At 41.9% G+C, this 19423-nt stretch overlaps 1 protein-coding gene across 1 annotated transcript in view; it reads left to right on the top strand.

The window, feature by feature from the left end:
* The window catches only part of EMCN (endomucin), a 62549-nt gene extending 46000 nt beyond the window's left edge, over positions 1-16549 (top strand). Inside the window, exons 9-12 of the mRNA XM_054383077.1 lie at positions 637-661; positions 1640-1701; positions 13717-13779; positions 14892-16549. Of these exons, the coding sequence (XP_054239052.1) occupies positions 637-661; positions 1640-1701; positions 13717-13775 (146 nt within the window). The 3' untranslated portion in view covers positions 13776-13779; positions 14892-16549. The remainder of the gene's footprint in view (positions 1-636; positions 662-1639; positions 1702-13716; positions 13780-14891) is intronic.
* The last annotated feature ends 2874 nt before the right edge of the window (positions 16550-19423 follow it).

Here is a 19423-nt window from a genome sequence, read left to right as displayed (position 1 = left end):
CTGCTTCTGGTGTGCTCCTGTGCCAGTCACATAGCATTCTCCATTTGACCAACATCAGCTCCCTCTCATAGGTGTCATGACGAGCACTTGAGAAGAGGAGCCAGAAAAAGTAACAAGGAGTAACGAGGAGACCTTCTTGTGGCCTTTCAGTATCTGAAGGGAGCTACAAGAAAGCTGGGGAGGGGCTTTTTAGGGTGTCAGGTAGTGACAGGACTAGGGGGAATGGAACAAAACTAGAAATAAGTAGATTCAGATTGGATGTCAGGAAGAAATTCTTCACCGTGAGGGTGGTGAGACACTGGCACAGGTTGCCCAGGGACATGGTAGAAGCCTCATCCCTGGAGGTTTTTAAGGCCAGTCTGGATGTGGCTGTGAGCAACCTGATGTAGTGTGGGGTGTCCCTGCCCATGGCAGGGGGGTTGGAACTAGATGATCCTTGAGGTGTCTTCCAACCCTGACAATTCTATGATTCTGTGAATTACCATTCAAACTGGTTATTTGTGTTGATGTACTTAATGCAGTGCTGCAAAATCACAAGTGAGCCTTCTGCCAGCAACTCCAATAGCTCTGTCTAAACGTTTACTTCAGTGAGTTCCAGCAGTGAAAATGATATTAAGTTTTTGTTTCTTCTTCCAGAGAGACAAGAGAACGGCACTGAACAGTAGGTTGAATCCTGTCTTTTCCTTGCTTTAAGATCCATCATGGGGCACTTCCCAATGCAGCAGATTATGCATGAGATTTCTTTGATCTTTCTCTGTTTAAACATAATAAGTGGCTGCCACCCCAAAGAGAAATACCCTGTTGAAAAGTGATGCACTTGCAGCTATTGTACATCACCTGTACCCATGATAAACAACTGTTCCAGCAGGGATAGAAATGCAACAGCTCAGAATGGTTTTGCAGGGAATCCTTTTGAAACAAACAGCTCATGCTGTGCCATGGGGCCTGTTGGCCCAGACTTTTATCTTTTTTCATCAATTTTTTGCCCCTCTGATTTTCTTTTCTTTTTCACCTCCCACTTCTTTTGTTTGTTTTCTTTCTTTTTATTATTTTTTTTTATTCTAGGTTATTTTTTACTGTCTTTTTCTCATATCCCCCATTATTTCATGTTCCCCTGTCCCATGTTCTTTCCACCAGTCCATTTGCAGAGGTTCAGCTAAAACAGTATTGGCATAAGGAGTTTGTGGAGATCTATTAGAAAATATATACTAGAGGCCTCTCAGTAGTATGGCTGTGGCCCCTATGGTTTTTATGACCAAAAGCAACATTTAGGCTGATGATTTACTTGCTAGCCCTGACTCCCTGGACATCTGAAGTGATCCTTTTTGCAATTCAACAGGGCTAAAAGCCTTGTGCTGACAGAGAAAAAAGATTACTCCCTCTTTTCCTCTAGATGTACTTCTGTGGAGCTCTAGATCAAACCTGGAGTCATACAACTTGATTTATGACATATTTTAAGGGAAAGGTGTTTTCAGAGAGATTGGTATATGGTGATTTCCACCCTAAGACTTACACATGACCTCATGCAAAGCCCATTTCAAGACTGCCCCTGCAGACTGGCTTAGGTGCTGCCTACTCTAGTTTTGTTTGGCTGACCAATGTGCATGCTGACTGCTTAAATGTTTTCTGACTTCAACAGGACCCAGTCAGATAAAGAAGGGGTCAAACTTCTTTCTGTGAAGACAACTTCCTCTGAGACTGGTGAGTCTTTCCCCTGTGTGTACATCTGCCTCGCTCTCTGAGCCCAGAGAAGAGCAGTTTCAGGGTGTCATTTCCAGTAGCAATACCATCTTGAGCTCCTGTCAGGTCAAGGTCACTGCCAACAATTCCTCTCCAGTGCAAATCCCAGACTGGGAGCCTGTAGAGCTGCGGTGCAGCTGCTTTGTGTGTGGTATGACTGGTTTATGGAAAATCAGCTTTTAAAATCATTCATGGTAAGTGATCTGCACCTAGGTGTATTCAGGATTAACTGTGATCATGATATTTATCAGCTAGATCTGGCTACACAGGAAGGTTTGAGGACTGTTGATATGCAAGGGACCAAAAGGTTTGTGAGTCAGTGCTGTATGTAAACAAGGCTCTGCTGGAGCTGGTGTTGGCAGTGTTGGCAGCCCTGCAACCCAGCCACCCTTTGCAGTCAAAATCCTACTCTCATTACAAATTCCTCCATCCTGTGCTTCGCTGATCCAGTTTCTTACAAAATATGTGGTAATAAAGCCTAAAGGAACAAAGAAAGCAAAATATCATCAATATAAGCAAAGATATGGATGCAGTTATAGATAGCGCAAGAAACAGAATAGCACAAAACACAGTTGAGGCAGAAAAAAAGTTCTGAATACTCTGAGTCCCAGCTATTTGTTTCCTCAACCATGTAGGTCCCACCTTTGCTCTCACTTAATCTGCAGAACTCCTTCAAGCAAAATAGCCTGTAACTTTATGCATTTTTAGGTAACAAAACAAACCAAAAAAATAAGGCTTTTGGCCATCTCTTTCCCCTAATGATATTTCAGAGGCTGCCAGATAGCTGCTCTTCCCTTTCCTCCACATTCTCAGAAAGTCCTCTGAATACAGAACCTGATCTGACCATCCTCTGCTTGCTGGAGAGGCACAGTTTGCACTCTCCAGCCTTCTCTGCAACTCCCAGAAGCTTTTGTGCAATAGAAAAGACCCACAGGGGTAGCTCTGGCAAACAAACCAGAGTCATGCCAGATCCCTGAAGCCTTGTTACATGGAGCATACTAGGAGACTAGAAAGGCAGGACAAGTGCCAACTCCATTGCAGGATGAATCATTCTGCCCCATTGCTGCCAAGCAAATGCAGTCTACGGTTTGGCCCCTAAATGACTGTGCTGTGGCACTGAGGTGACTGCACTTCAGAGCTTTGTGTTCTGGGAATTTTTATGGGGGTTTTGGCATATCATGGAATCATAGAATGGCAGGTGCATCCTCAACTAGATGAGGCTGCCCAGAGCCCTGTCGAGCCTCACTCTGAATATCTTCAGGGAAGGGGCCCCAAACACCTCCCTGGGCAACCTGTTCCAGTGTTCCACCACCTCATAGCTAAGAACTTGTTCCTAACATCCAACCTAAATCTGCTCTTCTCTAGTCTGGAACCATTGCTCCTCATCCTATCACCACAGGCCTTTGTAAACAGTCTCTCCCCATTCTTCTTGTAGGCCCCTTTCAGGTGCTGGCAGGTTGCTATTAGGTCTCCCAGAGCCCTAATAGGTCCATGTCATTCCTATATTGAGGGCTCCAGAGCTGGAGGCAGCACTCCAGATGAGGTCTCACCAGAGCAAAGTGGCAGAATCACCTCTCTGGATCTGCTGGCAATGCATCTTTTGATGCAGCCCAAGATGCCATTGTCCTTCTGGGTTGCAAGCTCACACTGCCTGCTCATGTCCAGCTTCTCATTCATCAGCACCTCCAAGTTTTTTTCCAGAGGGCTGCTTTCTATTACTATTCTATCCCCCAGCCTGTATCGATAGTGAGGATTGTTCTGGCCCAGGTGCAGGACCCTACACTCACTCTTGTTGAACCTCATGAAGTTCACCTGGGCCCACCTCTCCAGCTTGTCCATGTGTCTTTGGGAATGGATTTAAGCTTTATCTTAAGGGATATGGAGTTGTGCATATGTTTTCATTTAAAATCATGGTATTTTTGAAAGATGAATGAAGCCAGAAACTGGATTTCATTACACTTCTTTTTTTTTTTTTAATTGATTCTACCCTCATACTGATTTTAACAACAGTCACCTCATTGGCAGCAGAATTATTTGTATTTTTACAGCAGGGAAATGAGAAGAGATTCAGGCTCACTGCTTTTTTTCACAAGATGAGGTCTGGTGCCTGTCAGTCAGCTACCAGTTGACCAAGCATCCAAGTTTCTTTCATCCAGAAGATGCCTTGATGCTCTTTTTTACTGAAGTATGATGTATCCATGCTGTAATTGTAAGATATGAGTCACCATCACTTAGAAGACAAGATTCTTGCCCTTTTCTCCTTAATACAATTCATATTTAAACTAGCTACCATTCTCTCTTGAGTTCTTTACATGCTTCAAAATTAAACCTGCTTTCACAGAAATGGGAGTCCTGTTTCCCCCCAGGATGTGAGAGACATTTGTCAAATTAAAAGCACTCTGAAGGAAGGACCTGGTTTCTTACAGATGTATGTATCACTCATACAGGTATTTTTGAATATGTCAGGATGCCTGCCCATTTGAATAACATTCACTGGCTTCATTAAAAGCTCAGGCATAAGGACAAATGTTTCTTACAGCACAGATTGAAACTTGAGCAATGTCTGACTCGTGGTCCTTCTTACAACTATTGAAAATGAATGCACTTTGAAAAACTTCTTTATGTATGTTCTTCTTTTTCCTTTTCAGACACATAAAATACAGCTCAGTTAAAAGGTGAATTCATTGTCCAGCTGGTTAGAAAGGCTGTTGTAACTGCCTCTGCTTGTATATACTAATAAAACTACAAAAGGTTTTGAATAGAAGTAGAAAGTTCTTAAGAGCAACCTTACCTTTAGAGACTGACCTACATCATCCTCTCACTATCAATAGGCTGCTAGCTGCCTGTGGCAAAGCATATAAACAAAGTTCTGCTTTGATATCTATTCAAATGAAGTTTTATTATCAGTACAAATCAGATTTATTTTTATTTTTACTTTTTTTATTCCAAACTGAAGATTTTGTTATTATGTAATTATGTTAAAACTGGGGGGGAACCAGCATACATACAAACCAGTTAAGGATATGACCTACAAACTGCTGAAGGAGGCAACCTAGGGACAAACCCTGTCTGTGTTTGTGATGTATCTTGATCAAGCATTTTGATGAGTTTAATCTTGCCATATTTTATCTGCCTAAAAACTAAGCTGGCTGCACATAGTTGAAAGAGATGTGTGTGTCCAGAGAGCTATTTATCACATCTGCCTTGGACATGTGTCTTGAACTGGAATGAGCTGACCTGTGGAGGTCCATTGACTACTGAAGGATCCTATTTTTAGGATTTCTAAAATGAGGTTCTGACTGTAAATTGAAAGAAAAAGGAAAGACTCCTCTTTCAGAAGCACAGCTGCATTTAATCTAATCAAGAATATTCTTTCAATTACCTACAGTTAATGTGAAAAAATACAGAAAAAGAACAGAGTTCATTTGAGCCTGGACTGAAGTGATGGTTTTAATACAGCAGTATCACCAGGAACACTAAGTAAACTGAGCTTTAATATTCTCATTTTTTAAAAAACTCTTCTCAGAAAGATGAGCTGTTGATGGCTATGAGCTCTAAGGCACAAATGATTGAGAATTCATGTGATGTAAAAACCAGGCAGACAAAGCTAAATACCTTGGACTTTCCGTGCACGTTTGCCAGTGAACTGCAACACCTCATGCAAGATAACTGCCTGAACTTGCGTCTTAGGAGAAAACTCAGCTTGGATACGGATGCTCAGGATACTGAATCACCTCCAAAGTTTGACATTAATGTGCATATGCAGGACTTAGTGCAGCCATTCCATGGTGACTATATAGGCAAATATAGGGTGGCTCTTCAAAGGGAGAATAAATGGTCTTGGGCAACACAGAGATCTAGAAAATCTACCTGCAGAAATATTTCTTGTCTGGGATTCAATATCGCCCACAGACATGCAAGTTTGCCTTGTCAGTGGCAGATCAGTTTCCCAAGAACATAAGATGGAAGGGTTTGCTTGACTATGAGATCAATACTATCATCCATGATCTTAATGACAAAGAATTGCTTGTCCTGAAAACACACCTAACTCTTTCTGCAAGGTTTCTTGTTTATTTCACTGAAAACTAGCAAAGGTATTGATGACATTTTAGGACTCATGAAAACTGCTGAGGGATGGAAATTCCTCAGTAACAGAAAGGCAGAAGAATAGCACCTGGGGTAAGATCTGCATGTACCAGCCTGCAGATGAATGATGCTTGATAGAAGTATTAATACCTGAGTAAAGGCTTGACAGTTTTATGACCTTTGCCTGGAGTACCCATCCTAGGGCAGGTAAAATGTATGAAGGGCCTTTATAGTATCAGCCCACCAGTTCAATATTCAATATAAAATCTCATAGGAATGTGCAGGTAACATAATATTTCAGAGCTGTTAGGTATAATCCTGGCACCTAAGCATAAGATGATTCATTAGGGCATGTTTTCCAACAACTGTGTGCTCTTTTGAGATGATAGGGTAGGATGTGACTTACTCAGCTTGTAGGGGCTTGCCTGTTCTGCATTAAATTTACCAGCATGATATTAAAAGCCAAAGCTGATGTGGCTCAAATTTTGAGCCACAAAATCTGAAATGGAAGGTGGCTGGAGAAAGGCCCACAGTGTATGTCTGCATCAGGACTTCCCAAGATAGCTACTCTGGGCAAAAATGAAAATTCCCCCATGGCAAGTAAACAAAGCTTAAAAAAATGTACCAGACAAATGGATGTTTGAGGAGCTACCAACCAGTGACACGTGAAATATTGTACTCACACTGGAGAAAAAAGGGATCAGAAAATATCTAGAGGTGCTCTCAAAGGGCAATTCAGTATATAATAGTGTGAAGAGAGGATGTAGAACAACCAGCAATCCCCAGATGCTTCACATCTCTACCAAAGCTGCTGTTGGTTAACAGCAATTACAGCCTGAGAGCTATTTCTGCTGCTTCGCCTGGGTGTAGATTTTAATAACATTTCTTGGATGCATCCTTTGCACAAGATGAGTTACCTGCCTTGAAGATTTGTGGGATTTCACAGCATTGGACCCTATAACTTCAGTCACTTTTAAGATTATTCTAGTTATATGCCTACATCATTCCAGACCTGCCTTTGTAAAGGCTGTGAGGATTCCTAGCTTTCGACATCAGAGGCTGGTGGCTGTACTGTACACAGTGACCAAGCACCAGAATCATCCCAGAACAAAGGAAAAAAACCAACTTGTTCTAATTCTGCACAAAATCTTGCCTCAGTCATTAGAATGTATATGAAGTTCAGCACCTGATGAGACAGCCCACTGTGCACCTGTAAAATCCTCAGGTCTTTTGAGATGATGTGTCTGAATGACAATATCTTCCATCACTGCTTTCCATCAATCTCCAAATGCTGAGACTGTTTAAATGTTCTGCATCACACATCAAGCCATAGATGTGGTTGTGGTACAGTGGAACAAACCTGGAGCTGGGGCAGAGGATTTATTCATCCTTGGTTTCTACTATGATAAACACATCTGAGCATGGACCATGGCATTCAAAGAGGTAAGAAAATTTTGGGCCATTTCTTCTCATCAGGGGCATTTGCCCCTGCCAGGTGGCATGTTTTTATAGCAAGCCATGGGGGTTTCTCAACATGCCTTAGTATTTTAAATCTCTCTCATTTTGTCTAGGATTTAGGTGGATGCCTCCAGGAGCAGGTGAAGAAACCAGGTCTTTAGGTGAAATGCTCTGTCACTGAAAATTCTCTTCCTTCCTCCTCTTAATTGCAAGATAAGCAATGAAGGTCAGCAAAGAGCAGTCTGCTAGCATGCCTCATGCTTAGAAGTGGTCTTCCTACTCATGTAAGGATGCAATATTAATTATTTCTTTTTCCTGTTATGAGCTGTACTTTCAGTGTCTTTTTTTTTTCCTCTGCAAGCAGAAAACCTAGAAGCTGCTTCATTGAAAAGGGTCTCCTCACAGCACAGAGATATATCAAGTACCTGGTTGCCTTTCCTTCTCTATCTCATTTTCTGATACTCTTTTTTTTTTTTTTTTTTTTTTAACCTTGCGTTGTGTAATGGCCTGAAGTTTCTTGACAGAAACTGAAGAATAAACTTCCTTTGCAGCTCCTGGCTGAATTGTTTGTGTTCACTCACACCACAAAGATCTGCTTGCACACACTTCCATCTGACAATCTGGGGCAAAACTGTAGTTGAAACCATTAAATGGCTTATGCTTCCTTCTGTATTTCTAATTCAGTTTGTGAGCTGTACAAATTTGCAAGGGTTTCTAAAGCAGTTTCTTGCAGACAGAGACTGCTGAGGGTCAGGTGTTGTTTTCATCTGTGGAGCACTGACTGACTTTCCAGTCTAAATATTTTCAAGGTGTTCCTATGTCGGAGGAGCCATCTTCCACCCTTTGTTGGCTGTGAAGCAGCAATTGCCTTCCTACCCTCCACCTGAATGCTTCCTTACCTGCTTTCTCTGCTGTGGTGAATTGTATAGATCCTTCTGCCCTGCTATTGGTGGAGAGGAACAGTTTGCAGTGGCACGGGTGAAGTACATGGCAGGGGAGCAGTGCCCCAGGTTCTGGACCCCTTGACCCACACCAAAACTAGGCAGTGCAGCCAGGAACTGAGTGCTGCTCAATACTGTTCTCCATCTGTAATACACTCCTCTTTCTTCCTCTGTGTGGTAGAAACAGACATTTAGATTCTTGTGTCTGCAGAGCTAGTTTCATAAAAATAGGTTTCTGCAACCATATTTTATGAAAAACTTGCTTTAATTCTTTACTCCAAACCAGATTGCAGCTTCTGAGCAATTCCTCAGCAGTAGATATTACAGTGAAATAATAGTGCAACTCATCTTTTCTTACAGAGAATGTAACCTGTGATGCAGTACAACCTGGGTTTTATGTCAAAGATTATTCTTTATGGCCCCTTTTCTTCCAGCTTTCCTAATAACACCAAGGAGGGCTTTGCCCATGTCAAAGACTTTCTGTACTCATAGTGGCATGAGCTGTTAACTCTCTTTTGTATCATCATGTTCTGCAGTGTATGTGTGTTCCAAAAAAATATATATTCAGATACTGAATCCAATTGAGAGGAGAGGGGGAGGGAACTACAGGGAGATTAATGCAAAAGTCTTTAACAAAGGTGAGGCAAAGAAATGTTTTGTTTGAGTTTCAAAATTGATTTTATACCATCTGTAATTCGAGCTGATTATGTGCCCATCACTTATTCACACATACTGGCAGCAACATGCAACATTCATGGTCAGACAGAAGTGTATTTGTGAGAATGGAAAATCAAATCAAATCAAACCCAGCACCAGTGAAATTTTAATTAGGAAGAAACCCTTGTGTTTTCACTGAAGTACTGTTACTTCCCTGACTAAACATTTAAATTTGCAGAGCCCTCAGTATCTGTGTGCTCAGTCTACTTCCCATGCACTTTAAAACAAATATGTTGAAGGATCAGTAGTTAGGAATACAAAATGTTTCCTATTACATCTTCCTTATCCTCATCCTTTCTAAGCATGACCACACTTTAGAGGAGGACACAGGCAGTGTGTATTGCATTGGGCCCAGTGCCTAGACTGCCAATTTACCTGGGGGAATCAGCAGTTGGGGCTCTGGCAGAAGTGTTTGAGGGGTGCCACGTGGGAAGCTGTGTGTATGGAAGACCACTGCTGCCTTGTGGGAGTTGCTAGAGCACCTTCTCTTTTAATGTGCATCTGCTTAGGTTTAGGAAGTTGGCCAGGTAGGGGTTGGTCTCTTATTAGGTGCAGCAAGTGACAGGACAAGAGGAAATGGCCTCAAGTTGTAGCAGGGGAGGTTCAGGATATTAGGAACAATTTCTTCCCAGCAAGGATTGTCAGGCACTGGAACTGACTGCCCAGGGAGGTGGTGGAGTTCCCATCCCTGGAGGCATTTAAGAGGCATGGATGCGGTACTGAGGGACATGGTTCAGTGGCAGTGGCTTAGCAGCAGTGCTGGCATTGTGAGCTCTGGGTGAGTGGTTGGACTTGATGATATCAAAGGTCTCTTCCAACCTCAACAGTTCCATGGTTCTATGAAATATTGATGGAAAAAAGAAGCTATGATCTAAACCAGCTGTACCTGTTTAGATCCTGGATTTGTGTAGCCCCAAATCCTGTCACTGATGGTGGCTAACATGAGGCACAAAGGGAAGGATAACAAATAGAGAAGGAGTCCAGGAATGTGTTCTCTGCTGTAGCCTTCCAGCAATCTGTGGCTTGGAGATGTCCTGTATCAGAGGTTGTATCTTTGGTGCTTCGTAGTTCTCAGCGGCTTTTTCTTCCATGAATTTGTCTTGTCCCTCATGGCATCTGCAGCCTCCTGTGGCAATAGGTTTGACAGTTAAACTACTGTGTGTATGATGTAGCAATACTGTTTAGAGACTTCATGGTGCCTATGTCCTTGTGCTTATAATCCCATTTCAACAAAAATCAACAAACAGGCACACCAATGGAGGACGAGAGGGAGAATGAAAGGTTTAACGGAAGAGTTTGCATGTCAGCTAAAATTTGCATGTCAGTTATCAATCTGATTTCATTTTCCTAATATTCTGCCTAAGGCTTCTTTCTCAAACTGTGCATCATTTCTTTCAGTTTTTGTAGAAGTGCGTGATATATATGAGGTTGGCTTCTCACTGCCTTCTGCCAACCTATCTGAGCCCACAACTCCTTCTCCAGCAGGAGAGGTGTCACAAGGCAGGACCACAGGTAAAGGAGGTCATGCTGCACTTGCAGCTGACAGTGCTTTGTTAACTGCACCAAATACTTCCAGTTATCTTCACCTCCCCCTTTCTGCAACCCTCACTTACTTATCAAAGTAGACAAACATGCAAACCCATTAGCAGAAAGTAGTTGCCACAGTAGCTACCAAATTGGACCAACTGATAGCTTTATGCAAGTTGCTGTATTGTGAGAAGCTGATGGTTCAAGTCTGTCTTGATGCCTTCCACCTCCTAGTGTATAACACCAGAGTTTGTGTGTCACCCTCCCCTAAAACCATAACTCAGAATCAAAAGAAGCTAATTTTGTACTCATGTTGTCCAGCAATTTTGCTCTTGTGGGTATATTTGGCATAACTACATCCTTTGTCACTTGACGGCAGCCTTCAAAGCAGGCAGGTAATCTATCTAGACTGGTTGAACACTGCATATTTTTTTCATCAGTTTGGTGGAAAATAATTTCTTCAGTTGATTAAAGCATCACCTGTTCTAGCAAAATGGTGAGACACTGGAACAGGTTGCCCAGGGAAATGGTGGAAGCCTCATCCCTGAAGGTTTTTAAAGCCAGGCTGGATGTGGCTCTGGGCAACCTGCTGTAGTGTGAGGTGTCCCTGTCCATAGCAGGGGGGTTGGAACTGGATGATCCTTGAGGTCCCTTCCAACCCTGACAATTCTGTGGTTCTGTGAAAATACAAAACACAAGTATTTGGTTTTCATTTCTGTCCAATCCATTGTTTTCAGCAGGTGACAGTTTGTGGGCAAAGGTTTTTTGTTTGGTTTGGTTTATTTTTTTTGCAGCTTTGGAACTTGTTTCTGTCAGTTAAGGATATTTTGAGATCAGTAAGAATGTCTTCTCGCTCACAACAAACCTGAATGTTCTTCATAATCTGGTCTTTGTGTTGCAACTGGATATTTAGCATAACATCAAACTGTTGAGCCATTAGACTCCAACATTTTTCTGGACACCTCTCTGTGCAGCTTCAAGGCATATTGCAGCCCTGTGTCTAAACCCCTGTGTTTCCCTTGTTAGTCTTGAACACAGAGCATCTCTGTGACCGTTTCTTCTCCAGTATATAATCATTCATCATCCCTGAATGGGTAGTTGACACTAATGATTACAGATCCTATAATGCAAATATCTTCAGACATGTTTGCAGCCATGGAGTAGAGGTAACTTGGTCTGGTTTCAGAATTCTTGCAGGCTCCTGTCCTCTTGGGAGCCCAGTGGCAAAGCAATGCAGAGCATTCCTGCCTGCATCGAGCCCTCATCAGACAGTCACTCATATTAGAAGGAGACATTGACTCCAGCAATAGTTTGTGGCAGTTCATGGTTTCCAGGGATTATATGTGTAGCACCAGGAAATCTAGACAGGGTACATGCAGCTGGCTCCTGCAGCAGGCACTGCCTCACCCATGTCACACTCTGACCCAAAACCTACTGACATCAACGGGAAGTTATCCAGGGAGCTACACTGGCTCCAGAGCCTCTCCTTAGATATTTTGTTTTCCTGTTATGCAAAGCATCAGTCTTCCATGTAAGCCTGCCTCATTTCTAGTGTAGAAAGAGCAACCAGCTGAGAGTGGAAGTGATAACACAGTATTGGTGTTTATTACAACTATTGAATATTAACTTCTCTGTGGTACTACATTTCTCAATTAATTTCCCCCACACCTTCTTTTTTTAAACAATTTCACCCTTTCACACCCTATTAAATCTTCTATTTCTGTATATTGAACAAGGATAGCAAAAAACATGCAGAAGGAAGAAGTGATAAAGGAAGAAATAAATATAAATTTTAATATTACATGAGAGTTCTTGAAAACCTCAGTCTTTTATTAATACAAAACTAGACAATATTTGAACTGGTTCACTTTATTTTAACTTTTCAAAGCAAGATTTTTATCAGACAAAGATTTTTCACCTACCAAAAATGTAGAAATTGTGTTGAAATGCTTCATTTCTTCCTACCAGAAGCTTGTGTTTTCCTTGTCTTAAAAAGAATAAAAAAAGTATTATGAATTATTGAAATAGTTGCTGAAGGCTTTTTTAACTGAAATTTAACATCATCAGATCTCCCAAAGCTCTTACTTAGCAACATCTGATGATGATTTTGAAATAATTTTATCCAACTTTAAGCACTTGGGAAGTGAACAGCATACCAGCACATTTTTATTTCGAGGTGCCTTCCAGCCCCTAACATTCTGTGATTCTGTGATTATTGAACAATTTCCAGTGTTTGCTGTTGAACCCTATCAGCTACCAAGTGGTCTGCTCATATCCAAAAGGCTGCACTAAATTCAAGAGCCCATTTTGCTGCCAAGAAAAGCTGCAGGAAAACTACTGATGAACCTTTTCTGTTTTCTTCAGGAGTGCAGCTATTTAATTTGCTAATTATTTAAAAGCCTAATCAGTGAATTTGTTATAATCCTAATCCTAATTTGTATTGCAGTTTACAACCCTAGGCTATAGATCACATGAAAGCTTTTTAAGACATGTTCACTTTTACTATAACATGCTATGCCTTTTCACCTTCTTGCCTCTCATGCATGTGTCAGGCATTGATTTGTCACCTGCAGGTGGGCAGAGAGGCAGAAGGCAGTTTTATGGAGCCATCTGAGTTTTCCTACCCTTGTACCTGTTTCCATGGGGCTCTGTCCAGTCCTCCGTGTATGAAGCTCTGACACAAAGCAATCCCACTGCTGTTCCTGGGACATGCATTTGGATATAGGACAGCTGTAAAAATGCCCTCATCTGGAGACTTATTTGTTTGCCTACAACTGCTGGCAGCAGCTCTGCTTCTCCAGGAAAGGAGGAGTAAGAATTGTCTGTTATCCCTGGCTGAAGTTGTTGAGTGTTCATTTTTCCCTCTTTGGAGGAACTGAGCTGCTGTCAGTAGTTTTCAGCAAAAATCAATTTTATAGTTGTATTTTTTTGTCTTTTTATCATTTAATGTTCTAATCATAGTTACAAATTAATTAAAGTCTTATGCCTCTTCTAACCTCTTGAGAACTGCCTTGGAAATAATTTTTTGTAGTAACCCACCATCTGAGAGCAAATCATAGAGGAAATAAGCTGTAAAACACAGAGGGAGTACCAAAAGTCTATTGTGTGGACATTTTTTGCTGGTTAAGTAAATCTGCCAAGGAGAATGACTGGTTTGTGCAGTGGTTGGTGATGTGTTCCTGCTAGACTCATTTGTCCTTTTGTCTTTGAATGTTTAACTGATGCAGATATATTTTCTCTTTCTTAGGAGAGCACTCATCTCAGGGGAAGAATAAAACTCGGCAACTCTTCACACCTCAGCAATGAAAAAGTAAGTTTATTGCTCATGTCCTGTACCATGAGTGTTTCTTCGTTTCAGTAATCCTTATTAGTCTCAGTAATCCTTATTAGTCTCAGTATTGTGCCATGTAACTGAAAAAAAGGGTTAAAAATGCAAAACAAAAGCAGCCCTGACTTTCACTGGCAGCAGCCTTGAGGAGCAATGGCTTAAACAATGCTCAGTGTGACCATCATGGTCAGAGTCCCAGGCAAGCTGAGGGGCTGAATAAGCTGCCACCATGCAGAGGTAGACCTTTGTAAGTATAGTGTTTGGCTTTTAGCTGTTCAGCATTTCCTGCTTGTAAGTCCCTAGGTGAATTTTCTTTTTGTTTGTGTGAGAAGTAAGAGATTTTTAAAGGCAATTACCTAGGAAACAGGGAAGTTGGTACCCAGAAGTATTCTGCTCCCTTAGTTTCATGAAAAATCTGAGTTTGTTCTACAACATGCAAAAACAAGAACTTTCATCAAGATGGTTTATTATGACTTGAAATCCTTGGTGACTAACACAAAAAACTGGCAGGTGTTGGACAGTATTTTTATGTATGACAGGGCAGAGACCATCAGAGCACCTCTGAAACGCACTGTTTGTGATGCAGGTGCTGCATTTTCCTTCATGTATGAAGCTTTCTCAAGCATCACAATCTCCACTTCCCATGGAGCTGCCTCTCTCATTTGTGGGGAAATGAAATCCAGACTTCCACCATCATTGTAGGATGAAGCCCCTCTAGAACAGGTCCCATTGCTCTCCACTAAGAAAGATCTGGTTGGCCAGAAATGTGGACAAGCCCTTTTGCAAAACATCTTTGATGGCTTTAGCCTATTCTCATTTCTGCCAGGATGTACAAACTGAGCTTTGCTGAGCCAACACCAAGGACAAAATGACATTATTTATCCCTTGATTTAAAGCACCAGAATGCAATTTTACCTACACTACTGGAAACCCAGAGGTAGTTCTGTTTGTGCAGATGCAGGACAATGTCCTGGACAATGGATTTACTCCTTATCATCTATCATGTTAGACTTTGTGATTCCCTTCAGCTTACTCTTTGGTTCCTGAACAACTTTACCTTGAATAATAACCTTGAGGCACCGTTGTCATTTCAGATGGGGAGCAGCTTGTTTCATCACAATATGCAGGAACATCCCACCAAAGTTGGTTTCACAGGAAATGTGGAGCAGCTGAAGCTTCTTAATAGGCAGGACACTTGTGTTAATGACCAGCTCTTGACTTCTAAATCTCAAGTGTTTCCTGTCCCTTCTGGAATGACATGTAATTTTTTGATGGCTTAATAACTGGCATATCACATGTATTTATTATTTTCACATATAGCAAAAGCAAGAAAACTTTTGAGAAGGTCAAAGGGAAGGAAAAAAAAATCAGGTGATGTTTGTGTAGCGGTTACTAAAAACGTTTTCTGCACATGGAGGAAGGAATATGTTAGCACACTTTGTTGAACTTATCGTAGATAGGGTTCTCTTACTTGTATGTAGCAAAACACAAGCAGGGCCTGACCCTTGAAACAGTACTGGGCAAACTGCCACTTTGAAAATTAATTCAGTGATTTCCACAAGACTGTAGCACACACCTTGCTTGTCATAAATGTTTACAGGATGGGCTGGGTGCCTGGGTGAAACGCCGAAGGGTGTGTTTTATTCTGTGAAAGGAGGAAGATACCTTGCACTGAGGCTCTTTGAAGTTCTGTAAATTACTGAATATGATCCTTGTAATGTAGCAGGCAACGTAGGGTTTTTTCACCTGTTCCTTGGCTAATTGCATTATGTGTGCTATAAATGTCTCCTGTGTAGCCTGGGGCACACAACAGGGATCAGCAAGATAAGCAGTTCTGCAGCTGAACAGTCTTCCCTCTGTTCTGAGCAATGCATGGGATTCCTGCGGGTTACTCTGGAAGTTTAAAGAGTGTTTCAAGTGCCAATTATAGACTCTCTTCGTTTGTACAGAGCTGGCAATTCAGAAATATCAAGTAGTGCTTCTACCTGCATGTATCCTACTTTTCTAGAACTATAAATGTTGGGAAAATTATATTACTGTGAGCATCTGCTCAGTCTCAATCCACTAACGCTGGTAGCATGCCAGAGATGTTCTGTTGGTGAATGGAAAGAATGGTGGTCTAAGTGTAGAACCAAGAGCCAGGACAATAATCTAAGTTTTGATACCTATTGATACAGTGCTTTTGAGGAACCTCTTCCCCCAGTTTCCCTTTCTGAAATGATAAAGCTTACCTCTCAGTATGGGAAGAGATGGAGCAGATTTGATAGTTCATGTTTACACATGAAACTGAAGCGTTGTTTTCTTTGTGCTTGACCATTGCTCTGATTTCTGCATTGATGGGTCAAAGCATCTTCTGTCTTAGTGGCAACAAGAGCAACTTTTGATGAAGCTCTGTAAAAGATGGGGACCCAATAAGTGTCCTCTATGCTGCAGCTGAATTTACATAGTTGGTTCAGGTATTTCTGGATCACTTGGGTTGCTCAGGAGCAGAGGAGTCTGAGATGCCTACTTTGGAAAAGTCAGGACATCTGAAATACAGTAGTTGGCATCAGCAAGCATTCAGATTCCTGACTTGCTGAAGTTTTCTATGACAAAAAGCAATCATTATGGATTTTCAAGTTGTTGGGGGGGGGGAAGTATTTGTAGCGTGTTGTGTCATACTGAAAGGAAGTTAAAAAAAATGCAGAAAAAGATTGTGAAATAAATACATATATTTGTTTAGAAACTGCCATGGTGTGCCAAGAAAAAAATGTTACTGCCTATTAAAAGTTATCCTCTTTATTAAGTGGCTCTTCCTTTTCTTTTTGCAGAAATGCCATTTATTGCCCATAACTAATACAACTGTTGCTCATTACTCTGCATTCCTGTAGCACAAAGTGAGCTGAACTCCATGGTGAGCTTCGAGAGCAGACATTAGATATTCTGGGTGTGGTGGTGGCAAGGGGAGCATGAGACCTTGCAGAAAGCACGCTGGGGGTGGCAAGTGGAGTACAGAAAAGTCCTCCTTGGTACAAGAGCTGATGTGAGAGAGCAGAACTCTCTGCAAATCTTGGTTCTGGAAATGTAAAAGACTGAAATAGGGGAAGATGTTTAGGCTTTCCATGATAAGGGGCATGGCAGACAACCAAGCTGTCATCAGAAGGCTGGGAAGCATACCTCAGAGCAACTGGCTTGTGTGAGTGTGTGTGAAGCAGAAAAGGTGGATTTAGCAGAGAGCAGAAATGAAGAACATGTGATCCTCTTAATCCCTGAGGCAGCAGAGCTTGTGGTAATGGGAAACGTATGAACTTCCATCTGTGTGGAGCATCACGAGGGAGCTGGTGTTTATATGAAGGAGAGAAGACAGGTTTGCTTAAAGAATATCTGTAAAGCACAGAAAGGATTTGGAAGAATATTCAGGGCTCACTCTTCTGTGAAGCTGGAGATGCTGGAAGCAGCTTTAATGGGAAGTGATGAACTGACTGCAGAGAGAACTCAGTTATTAAAGAAGTTACATGCAGTGGCTCAGGTAGAAGAAAAAGAAATGAAAAATCAATTTCAGTTGTCTGGCTCAACAGCTCTAGTGTAGTATATGTCTAAAAGATCCACTTGAGTTTTTCTAGTCACGAGGCTTGGCCAAAATAAAACCCCAAAAGTACAAATTTGTCCTCCATGTGCAAGATTTATCTATATGAGGGTGCCTAGTGGATCTGATTTGTAAAGTACTTTCCACTAACATTTGACTAAATCTTCTGTGGACAGTCCCACATAAATTGAGTGTTCTTCAGCTTTTGTGTCATCATTTGCTACGGAAGTGAATGACATCCACTTCAGTGCTCAGCTCATGAATTAATGGTTAAACAAGCTTGTAGGTCGAGCATATGATTCTGATATATATTTTACAATCCAAGACTAAAGAACAAAACTGGCTGGCAAAATCTTTGTTTCAGGTATTGTTAGTCACCATCAGGAAAGTGTGTGGGGCTCAGGTTTGCCAGGAGAAAAGTGTTCTCAGCACTGTTTATCTCTTGCTCAACTTAGGAAAGCAGACAGATCTCTCTTCAAAGATAGAAAAGATTTCCTGAGCTCTTCCCAGAGTCCTATTCCTGGTCAGTGAAAAAAGTTCACACTGGGATTTTGGACCTGGTCCAAAACAAGACAGGTGAGCACTAAAGTAAACAAAAAAAACCCCAAACAAACAAACAAACAAAAACACCACAAAAAGGTGTAGTACAGTCTATCGACTATTGTCTTTCTACTCTAAGATCCTATGTCAAGCAACTTATTTGACTCACATAAGAGAACAAATGCCAGAAAGAAGAAAAACTTTATTCATTATTTACAGGGAGAAAATCCAGAAATGAGAAAACAGGATAGGGTCTCATGTGAGCTACTCATGAACAAGTCACTCATTTGTTCATTTTTTTCTGGTTGTTATATCATAGGAATCATTCTGGCCCTTGACACCCCAGGGTCTGCAAGAAAGATGATTTACAGGCTGCTTATGAAGGGAGTTTAGATAACAAATACTACTTGTGGGCCTTCTGTTCGGTGTGGGAAAACCAAATCACCCACTGGTGATGTCTCTGAGGGGGGAAGCACTGGCACCCTTTGGATATTTCACCCTCCAAAACCCCCAAGAGCTTTTACAGTTTCAGAGCAACTCCAGCCCGCTGAAGAGGGATGAACCATTTAACCACACACTGGTGCACAGAGGCAAGGATAGAGGCAGAAAGGAACCTAAGTCTTGCTGTCTCAGGGCAGTGAGGGAGTTTGCAGCATCTCTGGGATGCCGTGGTTGCCAGCAGCTCTCTGCTGATCCCAAGATTTGTTTTTTCTGCTGTGCCTCATTGTTTGCAGCCTACCCTTCAATTTTTTTTAGTCAAGGCAGCAGTGCAGCATGCTGACTATTGAGTTGCTGTTGGATTTCTGCAGCACTGGAGCACTCCTCAGGGCGTCGGCTAGCGTCGGCTAGCCCTGTGGCAGTGCTCTGGTGAGCCAGGCCCTAACAGCACTGTGCCTGTGACAAAGCTCTCTCCTCAGGAAGCTTTATACATACATATCAGGGCCTCTCTGGCATCATTAATTATGGCTCCTCAATTTCTTCACATTAGGACTCTGTATCTAATAAAATAAATGAGCTTAAAGATTACTCTATTGATTCACAATTGAGGCAACTTTTCAGTTTATGGCCAAGAGCAATCAAAAAAACACAGGTTTTAATTAGCCCCAGTGAATGCAGCTGACATGAAATGCCAATACACTCAAAGTATTCAGCACAGACAGCTGAAGGATCTCCTCAGCTCCACTGAGTCCATCCTGCACACTCCCCTGAGCCATGGCAGAGCGCTTCTCCACCGGGCTGCATTGGGCCAGAGCCTGAAACCTCTCAGCCTCCTCCAGCATCTTTGTTGCTGAAAGTGCTAGCTATGCCTGTTGGCATGTCCAGCTGATTGCCTTCATCTTGAGGGCTGGACTAGATTCACAGATTGCATTCAGTTGGGAGGGATCCTCAAAGGTCATCTTGTTCAACCTCCATGCACTGAGAGGGGACCTAAATAGATCAGGCTGCCCAGGGCTGCATCAAGTCTAATCTTGAATGTCTCCAGTGACAGAGCCTCAATCCAGTATTTTACTATTCTCATTC

The sequence above is a fragment of the Indicator indicator genome, chromosome 8, assembly GCF_027791375.1.
Source record: "Indicator indicator isolate 239-I01 chromosome 8, UM_Iind_1.1, whole genome shotgun sequence".
Classification (NCBI taxonomy): Eukaryota; Metazoa; Chordata; class Aves; order Piciformes; family Indicatoridae; genus Indicator; species Indicator indicator.
The sequence above is the reverse complement of the archived record's forward strand: the minus strand, read 5'-3'. Positions and strand labels throughout refer to the sequence as shown.